Raw genomic sequence first — 12,122 nt, 5'->3', positions numbered from 1 at the left:
AACATGAGACTTGGTGCCAAAAGATTGCAATTTGACGTCCTGCGAGAGACACTAACGTCACACGAGACAAGGCAGTGCGACAACATTTAAAACAAGTTCACGGACATCTAACCAAGCAGTTGTTGGAATGCTTTTAGCAGACAGACATCGTGTGCTCCCAGCTCTTAAAACAATGACAAGCAGAACATGCAGCTTTCCAGCAGCAGCAGGAGGAAGCCAGCAGATGGTCCGACCGCTTCTCCTTAGCGTGCGTTCAGCCAAACCCTCCTTCCCCCCTCCATTCACAACGTGAGCGGCAGAAACGCAAAGTGGCAAAAGGACAGGTGCTGTTCAGGCTTTAAAATGATCGACGCAAATCGCAACAAGCAGAAAACTTAGCCCGCCAGCAGATGATCCGACTGCAACTCCTTAACGTGCATTCAGCCCCCCATTCACAACATGAGCAGCGTTATACGTCCTGCGAGAAAGAGATTTAACCACCTGGGACCGGAAATAAAGGACAAGTATTGCTTTCAGAAAAGTTTTAAAGTAAAAGTGAAAATAATGCATATGTAACAGTTCCCATGAAAATAACAATCTCTTTAAATTGTATATCCGGTAAACCAAACCCGGGATTGGGCGAGCATAATAAATAATAAGTTATCTCTGCTTGTGAAGTTGTAATATATTATAATGAACAGTTATGATTTGAAAATATTAACTGTATCAACTGCAAATATCAAATGTGCTTGGCTAGATCACTGCATAGAGTGGGTACACCTACTTCTTTGGTTGCAGCTGACATTTTTGAATTGCCAGCTGTCAACAGATTTTGTGAGCAACTGTGAAGATGGTTTTAAATGGGCCTGACATTATTAAATACTAGATAGTAAAACCATCTGACTGAGAAATGTTAAAAACAAGCAAACAGAAGTTACCAGAACCAAGATACTAAAACCATAACTCAAGTTGATAAATGGAATGCTGTGAGTCATTAACCAGTAAGATTGTTCAAGATTTTTCGTTAATGTGAAGGTCGAACTTTGAGTGCCACATCAGTATAATAGAAAGAGGTGCATGCCCTATGCATGCATAATAATTAACCATGTGCAGATAAAAAACTTTGAAGTAGCCTGACACCCCCACCCCCCAAACACATGAGACTCTATGATATAATAATAACAAAAGGTTTATTACTATTTACAAAATGTTTCTATCTTTTTGATAGAAGAAAAAGTACAAAGCATCAGCACAGATGGTTGGAAGAATCTTCGGTGGGACTTCAAAAAAACAGAATGAGCCAGCGGTTTCAATCATGACACACAACTTTGAATTTTCAGCCTTTAAAAAGACCTACATATTTTTTTTCTGACTTTTGACTAAAATTTCAGCATTTCCTCTTTTGTTTTGATGAAATCTATGATTGCGAATTACAGACTGCGCACATTCTTCTTTGGTATCAAAGAGACATGGTGGTGCAGTGGTTGACACTGCTTCCGGATAGCTCAGGTCACCTTTTCGGCCACAATAATCAGTCTAGTATAGTTGATAGACGTTTCCCTAGCCCTCAGGGACACTTTAAAGATGACTGCACCATTATAATTCAGTCAAATCTAGTTTGGTTAGTCCTTCCCCACTGCCTTTAATGCAGTTTGCCAAGGTAAGTGAATATTGCAAACATTTACAAGATTTTGGGGAACTTACAGCGAAGCAAACTCGGAAATGTTCGCACATCACAGGGAATGATATCATAGGTAGAGAAAGAACTTTAACCACCATTTCCACTTTAAATGTTTCTTTGAAAAGTAACAAAAAACATCCTTGAATAAGACAGTGAAAACAACCATAAAACAATTTTTTAACAACTTACCAAATGATGTGCTACCTTTGGGTTTTGGTGGAACAGGACCTAAAAATCCAATGTTATCATAAAAGTTGTGAATAGCACTGGGATTGAAGTGTGGACCTATTAACAGAATAAAAAACATTAGGCAGAAGTAACAGTGTTCTCAAATGCTATTTGCATTACAATTGTAACTAATCCTACTTCTAATAAACTATACTATAGTTTTATTAGTAAACAAAACCTAGTAGGATTAGTACCCAAGTTTTGTAAGGACCCTTTGTAACCTGGTTGTATATGGAAAATCAATATTACAAACTTGTAGAGATAGTTAGTGAGGCCAGGCAGTTTTAAGATGGGGGGCATCTATGACGAAATCACACCCCATAGTTTCCGTAAGCATGCTTTTTCTAGGAGAAAGACAGACTCTGGATGATTAATAAACTCAGATGCAGAAGAAGCAAGATGGATTCCATTAGTGCCTCAGACCACTGGATCAGCTCAATTGCTTTAAATGAATACTGGGGACTTGGAAAAAAGCTTATGAGGGCATACTGCAGAATTTGGATTTGGACTATGCTTAAAAGAATACTCCACTCAAAAGCAATATTTAGTATAAATGTTACTTATGCCATGTCCTTTATAGTAACGGCTGAGAACATATTTTTAAAGTTTATTATTCAATGTTCACAGTAGGTGACCAACTCAGGACAACCGCAAACAATAACGAAACATCCATGAAAAATATCTCATGTTACCTGGGTTGCATAATCCACATGCATAGTCATCAATTTGTTTGCTCACAATGTCCGAAACATGTATTTCAACTAAAATATTAAAAAAAAAAAAAACACTTCTGGAAAATGCTCAAGAGCCCTGTCTTAAGTTTGAACGCACACAATTATGGGAATGTGTTATACTGTTTACAAAGCATGCCTATTTTCCAGAAGTATATGTTAGCAACATTTTAGCAAAAAAGGCATGCTTTTTGTATATTTTGAGGATTTAATCTGGTAATGGAAATATGGATTGTGTGACAGAAGTTAATATGAGGTATTTTTTTTCCTCCCATGTATATTTTTGACATCATCATCTGTTTACAGGCATTGGTGACCGTCAGTTTAATATTATAATGTAACCTATATTCTCTCGTTCTGCATGAAAATATGAGAACAATTATCAGCGATCTCTCTATAAATAAATAAATAAAAATAATAATACAGGGTAAGTAACATTTTAACAAAATATTGTTTTTGATTGGGGTATTCCTTTAAGTGATTTCTTGTCTTCTCTCTTATTTGTAATCTATGTATATAACATCAATGTACAACAGAACCTTGCAATCTGCCCCAGATACATTAGAACTGTATTTTTGACACCTCGACATGACAAAGTATTTTTTCCCTTCCAAATTTCCCCATTTGTATGGATTTCTTTCACCAAATGCTTTCAGATATTTCACCAAATTAGAAAAAAGACATCTAAATGAACAAAAAATATTTTTTACTAATTTAATTATTTGAGGAGCAAAGTTAACCAACAACAACTGGCAAGGTGTGAAAAAGTAATTGCCAGTTAGGTAAATGAATCTAATTAAAGAGGGAAATACAGTCAGCTGATTTAAAACTGCCAGGCTTCATTATAGCTAGGTCTACACAAAATAAATATAACTTATTTTCACTCTTATCATCAGAGCCATGTTGCCATTATGATACAAACCCATCATGAAACACATCTATAAACCTGTTCAGAGCAGGGGTGAAGCCTGACGTTACACATTAGATGTTTTATGTAAAAATAAGTTTTGTTTTCTGATTCAGTATGTTTTAACTCAGGAAAGTGTAGTATGTGGCCATGTACAATATGACCTAAATGCACAATGCTTCATAGGTAAGTTGACATTCAGTTCCAAAAATATGACCACAACTACTAAGGAAATACTAGACCAAATCATAATTTATTCATTTCATACTTGGAAGCCTTCAGAAGTGGCAGGTTTAGCAAATTTTAACTTCCTGAGACTGAAATCATGCAAATATTAATTACAGAAATTGTATACAAAAGCCAATATGAGCATTTTTAGTTCTAGTAATATGAGATAAAAGCCTAAGGCTGACTGTAGTACTGACTATATACTTGCATGTGCACTTTAAGTAAATCTGGAAGATTCCACCAGGTGGCAGTGCAAAAAATCACCACAGTGAGAAAACAACTGGTTTTGCTGTGTTGTGAATTGATAGAATGAAAATGTTAAAGATAAAAAATTCTTTGCATTCTGATGCTATTGCAAAGGTGCAAAAAGATGGTATGTGAGACTTTTAAATGTATCACGTCATACACATCATGATTTCACGACTTGCTTTACGGCATCGAACCATTCAACAGAACATCAAAGAATGCAGATCTACCTTGTTGGAGACGCATAACAGCATGCCATCACATGTTAACAGGAAACGATGCTGATATCACGTACCAAAACTTGAACACAAATGCCACCAATTTTTTTTTACCTGTATTGGAACTCACGCATATGTTGTGTTCATTTCTGATGACATGCTCAGAAGATATGTCAAAAGAATGCTAGGAACTCATTACAGCCATGTATGTGTGTACATGTTACGAGTGTACTACAAACCGGCCTTAAGGAAAACATTCACAACATAATGTTAACAGAGTGGGCAGTAAAATAATTTCATGTATGTATTTAACTTACATTTTTATGTATTCTTAGACACATCATGTTTCAAACTTTTGAAAATTGACAGTTTTCTAATAAATTCCACAATTTATTACTAAAAGCATGAAAAGAAACACAAATAAATGAACTACTTTGATAAACCTCCACAATACAAATGGCTTATGATTCTACATGTTTTTCTTAAGCACCTTTTTGGGATTAATCATTTCTCTTTGTATTTTCTGCACCATTAACTCAAGTCAATTTTAATCCTACAAAAGGCATCATTTGTTTATTCCACTATTTTTGTTACGATTAGTAGCATAAAACAGTGATTTATTAGGTCACAGTATGTACTATTTCCTTCAAACTGCTTGTGATACTGTTTTTTGTTTTCATTACTTACTAAGTAATTAAAAGTTTGCTAACTCAACATGCAAATGAAAAAAAGGCATTCTCTAAGAACATGAAATAAAGCCATACCTCTTGTTTGAAGCAGGTCAATTTCTTTGGTTAGGCAATCTATATCTATTTGCAAGATTCTGTTTTTGCACCTCAATTGTTGCATTTCGTCAAGCTTTGAAAATGAAAACAGGGAGTTTAATCATAAATAATGGTTCATAATTACAATCCATTTCTCAAAAATACAAACTGATTTCCTTTTGAATAACTATAAACTGGACACAACTCACAGAAGGAATCTGGGAGACAGAGTTGGATCTCTGAAGACGTCTCTGATTAAGGTCATTCTCCATTTCATTTACTTCTGCTTTGAGTTTCTCCAACTTTTTCTTCTTTACCTCAAGTTCGTGCCAAAGCCTTTCCATTCTTGCTTTCTGATGTATTAACAAAGCTGCGGATGTATTAAGAAATAATGTCACTCATATAGCAAGAAAACTGAAGATTGTACTAGTTACAAAATGTTATCCTCAATATCATGCAACACATTTTAATGTAATCTTTCATCTAGCCAAAGAGTCATCTGGACTCCTTATCAATCATGTTTTTTAAAATGAAAGTCTACTAGAGTGATGTTTCTCAAAATCAATTTGCTTGTGTCATTTTATAATGCTAATAACAGTACCAAATCTGGGTATGTTGTTTTTTAAAAGCAAGTAATGACTTGATTTAAAGCTTTCTATAAAATTAGAAAAGAATCCAAGAATGTTGTCTCAAACAAAATAGGTATACTCACAGTAAACTTCATGGTCTTAACGACAAGGTTTAGTACATATCAAATATTTAAGAGCATCTACTGAATGAAATTGCACAAATGTAATAAAGACAAACTGTCTGAACCAAACACCTTTGATTCGAGTTACTTAAAGCATATTTGTGATTAGACATAACAACAGTAACCTTCCTTTTGGAAAATCATTCCAAACTAGGGCAACTGTTAAGGACTAAAAGCCAGTATTGTACCATTACGTAAAAAAATCAGAAGTGGTCTTCCCTAGGCTTTCTCGTTTACTCAGACATAGGGACTTATATTTCAGGAGTAAAGTGCAAGACAATTCTTATATTTTTATATTATGTACATTAAAGAACCACCAACAACGAATCAAATTAATAATAAACAACAAACAATATAAATGAAAGCACACTGAGTCTTTGTCATCATATTTGAACTGCTCAACAAAAACCACAATCTGCTGTACAGAATGTAAGCATTCACTGTGTCTTGAGGTTGTTTCAAGGACTGACATGAAAAACAATTTTGAAAGTAAAGGTCTAGATGAGCACATAATTACACATTCATTGTTATAAATTCTGTACTTATTGCTTCAGAGTTATAGTGTATGTTTACAAAAAAAAAACCCTCTAAAAAGTACAAATATTTCAAATAACTGCAACACTGGTTCTAAGTAAATGTTGATTAAATGTTTCCAGAATGGGACACTAAATATTTCCAAAAAGGGGGACACACCATGTACTGAACAGCATAACTTTGCAATCCTATGGGATACAAAATCTAAACAAGCTAATAATAATAATACATTTTTATTTATATATCACCTTTCCCCTGCTCAAGGCACTCAAGACTCAGAAAGAACAGCAGGGTGTATGTAACATTGGATACAAATATTTTCTGTATAGAACACTAAGCAGATAAGTACAGGATATGCAAAGCATTAAATAGGATAAAAGAAAAGAAAACAAGAGTAAAATACTAAATTCAATACTAAAAGAAATGCCTGAACAAATAATGTAATTTGTAACATAACACACAGACAAATTATCCTGAGCCTCTGGACAGAGAGGTAAACTGAAAGCAGCATCAGAACGTTAAATTAAAAGCCTTCTTGAACAAATTTTAAGTTTTTAAAGAATGAATGGAGTCAGCTGATCTAATTAATTTAGGGAGATCATTACAAAGTCTGGGTGCTACAGAGCTGAAGGCCCTGTCACCCACAGAGTTTATATTAGTGTGAGGTACAACAAGATTGCCAGAAATGGAGGACCTTAGTGGATGAACAGGAGTATAGTGATTTAGAAGGTCAATGATGCAGTCTGGTGCAAAGCCATTTAAAGCTTTGTAAGTTATTAATATAATTTTATATTCAATCCTGCAAGACACAGGAAGACAGTGAAGACTAAGAAGAATGGTGTTATGTACTTGCTATTGCTGATCTATGTAAGGGTTCGTTCTTGCAGTAGTGTTTTGAATCAACTGGAGCTATGATATAAGATTAGAAGTGACAACTGCAAGTAGGAAGTTACAATAATTGATGTGGGATGTGACAAAAGCATGGACAAGTTTCTCAGCATTAGAAAAGGAGAGGAATGAGAGAACAACGGATATGTTATGGAGGTGGAAGTTTCTTAATGTGGCTTATGTGGATGAAACAAGAAAAGGAGGGATCAAAAATTACACCAAAATTCCTTGCATTACAGGAAGGTCTAATGAGATCATCGTCAAGACTGACTGTACATTAGTGCCAATTTGCAGGAGTACAATCTAATTGTAAAGAGTTTTGTTCTAGGTTTTACTTTCACTGTGGCAAGTTGTGACCTCACAAAGCTCCGATGAAGTTTTATTTTTAACATTAAAATACAGTTGAGTAAAACCTGCATAAAAATGATAACCCAGTCCAAAGCTACAAATAATATGGCCAAGGCGAAGCATATAGATAGAGAAGAGCAGAAATCAGAGCTGAGTTGTGTGACTGGTGCTGAGATTAATCTATTGTTGCCAAGACTAACAAACTCTTGCTTATCAGTCAGATAGGATTTAAACCACTGAAGAGCAGTGCCAGAGATACCCAGAATGTTCTCCATTCTGGACAGTAGAATGTCATGTCTGACAGTGTCAAATGCTGCACTGAGGTCTAACACAATTAATGTGCTGGTTTATCCAGTCTGCGGCCATAAGGAAATCATTAGTTACCTAAAGCAGAGCAGTTTCACAAATGAGCTGCCCTCTGAAACCAGACTGAAAGGGTTCCATCAGATGATTAGAAGTTAAGTAATTGGTGATTTGGGAGGCTACAATACACTCAAAAACTTTTGACTAAAAAGGAAAGTGAGACATAGTATGCAAAAAATTTTTAACATTTGAAAACTGTCTGGCATAAAGCCAGTGTCAAGGGATGTATTTATTATTTTTGTAACAGTCAGGAATATGGCATGAAGCGTGGTGGGGATTGGGTCCAGTACACAAGCAGGTCATTAACAAATGCAGTTGTGACTGGTGAAAAGAATGAGAAGACAGGGATAGATATAAATGGATAATGGATTTATGTTAGTTGAATTACTTCGATCTTTAACTTTATTACAGAAAAAGTGCAAGATTTTTTCACAGACTTCAGTAGAGTAGGCAATTGAGCTAGATGCAGGCTGAAGTAGTTTATTAACTAGAGAACAAAACCCTTGGGTTATCATGGCCATTTTCTATTATTCTGCCATAATGTGTGTTCTTGGCTGCAGTTAGTGCATCTCTGCAAGCTCTTTGATGGTCAGAGAATACCTGGATATGCACAATGAGGCCGGTCTTATGTGACATTCTCTCAAGGTGCCAGCCAGTTGCTTTCATAGAGCGTTAACTCAATTATACCATGGAGCTGAACGCTTAAAGGAAACATTATATTTTAAAGGAGCTGCTTCATCTAGTGCTTAATGAAGGGCTGAGTTATAGTTGTCATCAAGACTATCTAGCACTGATGGAATGAGGGAAGACAGAAAAAGATCAGAAATAGATCCAGCTAGGATAGGGGGACAAATATTTTAAGGTTTCTGAAAGAAATTTGACATTTAGGAGAGGTAATGAGACCGTTTGAAACACAACTTTATGGTCTGAGAGGCCCAAGTCACTGCTATAAGTATTGCTGACAGATAAGCCACAGGTGCAGGTCAGGTCCAATTTTTGACTGCCGGAATGGGTTGGAAAATCAACATGTTGCACCAAATCAAAACAGTCCAGCAAGGACAGGAAGTCATTCCTCAGTTTATACTTTGGAATGTCAACATGAATGTTGAAATTTCCAAGAAGAATTATTCTCTGGGAAAGGGAACTTAAGTGGGCTAATTGTTCAGTCAGATCAGATAAGAAAGGCATGTTGTATTTTTGGGGACAACAGCAACAGTAAGTTGATATTAATTTAAGAGCCAGACACTAGAGATTATTTTAGTATATTGAAAATTTGGCGCACTGACACTCTTATTTCCAAAGCCATGAGTAGGACGGCATATTCCTTAAATTCTGCTGATGAAGAAATTCCTAAAATGCCTAATTTGTTTACATTTTATTTAGTCAATATTGTCTTGAAACTAAGGTTTTTAGTCATCTAAAGTTTAATCAAATAGGCTATGAAAAGTATCGTGTGGCTGCCAAATTTATCATGAGCAGTTTGTTTTGCTACATGTGCACTGCAGTTAATGAAATAATGTTCTAGGAAACACAGATATGTCAACCAGCCACGAGAAAACATCTTTATAACACACTCATCAAGGGTTAACCCCATTCGCCCTAAGGGTTTTTCAGCATTATTGCACCTAAATTACATCTGCAAAAATGAATGGCCATTATTCTGATTATGTAATTAAGGAACTGTAAGTAAATGAAGAGTAGTGATTGTAAAACTCTGCAAGTATTTAAAAGAAACGGTTTAGAATCGGCAAAATACCCGCGCTTCGCAGCGGAGAAGTAGTGTGTTTAAGAAGTTATGAAAAAGAAAAGGAAACATTTTAAAAGTAACGTAACATGATTGTCAATGTAATTGTTTTGTGACTGTTATGAGTGTTGCTGTCATCAAGGATTTGATTATCATTATTTGTTTCAATCAGGTTTGTGTTTGGAGGTAGTGTTGTGTTCAAGTTACATTCCGTGTTTGTCTAGTCTATCCCTGACCATCTTATCTTCATTGTCAACTGTTGTAAAGAAAACAGGTTTCATTCATCGAAGTGATCACCGCCCAAATTGGTACTCGTGAATGTTCAACAGGCATTCCCGGTATTAAGTTGTGGATTTGCCTGCGAATATTTAGCGGCATCGTGTCTATGAACGTAAAAAAGTTTCTCTCGCACTTTTGATGAGTTTGTGCCAAACACTATTCTATCCCTGATCATCTCATCTTCGTTTGCATAAGCACAGTCCTTCACCAGCAATTTTAACTCCGTTACAGCAATTTTAACTCTGTTACAAAGTGATCAAAAGTCTCATTTATACCCTGCGTCTTCTCATTAAACTTGTATCTCGCGAATATTGTATTCGTCGTAAGCATGACAATCGCCAGCGTGTCTATGAACTTAATTTAAACTTAAGGTTTACACTGATCTTTGTTTCCGCAGTAGCTGCACTTACGAATATGCTTGTATGCGTCACTCGCTTCATACTCTTTTGCTGCCTTCTCAATTGTATAATGCGTTTTCTGTTCAGCGCTCTTTGCAGCTCTTGCTTGTTCAATATGGCGGCCGACAGTGACGTCATACCACCGAAATAAGTACATGCATTGGTTTCGGTTAGCGCAGGGAAGCCGCCTACCAATTTTCGTGAAGATGGGGCCATAAATAAGAAAGTTCAATGTGGCCGACGTTGTCGACTGTTATGACTGTTACGCAGAGAATTTCGAAATGAAACCTGCCTAACTTTTGTAAGTAAGCTGTAAGGAATGAGCCAGCCAAATTTCAGCCTTCTACCTACACGGGAAGATGGAGAATTAGTGATGAGTTAGTCAGTTATTGAGGGCTTTGAACTTTTATTAGTATAGATATATACTAATATATATCCTACTATAGCATACTGTATATTAATATTATTTGATGTTTACAATTGAATTTTTTTTTTTACTTTTCTCACTCAAACATTTCTTTTAGTGTTTTTCGTCAGTTGCATATTCACAATTTGTTTTTTTGTCGTACCCATAAACAGACAATAAAGTTCTAACACTCAGTCATATTTTAACATATTACAAACAGTAGAGACATTTACAGGGTGCGCATTTAGGCAGCCCATGCATGAATGGAGCATTTTAACTTTTGAGGTTGTTTTTTCTACTTGTTCGAAAAATAATTAACATTTTTTGGAGGCTTCTAAAATGGCCGTTGTTTCGGGGGATGTTCTTGGGGGGGCGGGTGGTTTAAGATGCTGACACAAATGTAGATTATAAATCATTTCTAATCGTAGGACGGGGGTCCCTCTTTAACATCCAGAGATGGTAATGCAATTTAGGATGAATCCTTGGGTGGTGAGTGAGGGAGTCTATTGTGAGAAGTGCTGGTACTCTGAGAGCCAAAAGGGTTAAAATGTCAGAACTTTGTTTAGTTTTCTCCCTGTAACTGTAACTTAGGGCTTTCTCATGGGTAAAGGAAAAAAGACGTGGTAGTTTCAAATATAGACAACCAAGGAAAGAAAGTTCAAAACAGAGAAGCAATGAATGGACAGAATAGAACAGGTGAAAAGACATAATATTGAGAAATATATACCATGAGCTGCCCCTCTCTTTTGATGTTGTGCGGGACCTGTTGACTGTGCTTTGATAACATTTAAACTTCTGGCAAATCAATACTTCTGGTCACTCATTTCCACAGCGCCTGGCATGCAGTGGAGAGTTGCTAACTGCAACTTACTTTAAGCCTTGCTCAACCTTTATTTATCCACTTCATAGCTCATTTTCAGGGCAGTACACCTCCTGGTATCTTTTTCGAGTGCAGGAGACCTCCTCTTCATCACTTACACCTAGACTCATTTATTTCTGAAAAATTAGTTTTTAACACTGAGCCGAAAAAAGAATGCATGGCCTTAATTGTTAAAGCATTACTACTGCCAAATTAAAAAACAGAGGTGAGCTAATTTTCTTTTTCTGTAGTGTCACCATATCTCAATCAAATCAATTTTTGTTTTTTCAGGTTTTTCCATGGACCACATCACCTAGTCTTATTTGTTGTACAGCACAGTTCTTTTTTACTTGCCCACCCACTATATTGGTCAGATGGCTGATAAGCCATGCATTCCCTAGAAGAAAAAGATCTACACATTTGTGAGGGTTCAGCATAGATTTAATTAGCAAATTAGATGAGAAACTTTCATAAACAAATGACAATGTTAAAACCGTAGAAACAATAAATGCAAAGTTTTATGTTAACCTTGCAAAAAAAAAAAAAAAAAAATTTATTTTAGAACTTTTA

At 35.7% G+C, this 12,122-nt stretch overlaps 1 protein-coding gene across 5 annotated transcripts in view; it reads right to left on the bottom strand.

Moving 5' to 3' along the window:
- tab2 (TGF-beta activated kinase 1 (MAP3K7) binding protein 2) overlaps positions 1-12,122 on the bottom strand; it is a 182,110-nt gene that overhangs the window by 11,858 nt on the left and 158,130 nt on the right. For all 5 annotated transcript variants that reach the window (XM_039747561.1, XM_039747560.1, XM_039747562.1 and 2 more), the window contains 3 exons: positions 5,192-5,352; positions 4,983-5,076; positions 1,850-1,945 (listed from right to left, as the gene is read on the bottom strand). In XM_039747561.1, coding sequence (XP_039603495.1) covers positions 1,850-1,945; positions 4,983-5,076; positions 5,192-5,352 — 351 coding nt within the window. The remainder of the gene's footprint in view (positions 1-1,849; positions 1,946-4,982; positions 5,077-5,191; positions 5,353-12,122) is intronic.

The sequence above is a fragment of the Polypterus senegalus genome, chromosome 3, assembly GCF_016835505.1.
Source record: "Polypterus senegalus isolate Bchr_013 chromosome 3, ASM1683550v1, whole genome shotgun sequence".
NCBI lineage: Eukaryota > Metazoa > Chordata > Cladistia > Polypteriformes > Polypteridae > Polypterus > Polypterus senegalus.
The sequence above is the reverse complement of the archived record's forward strand: the minus strand, read 5'-3'. Positions and strand labels throughout refer to the sequence as shown.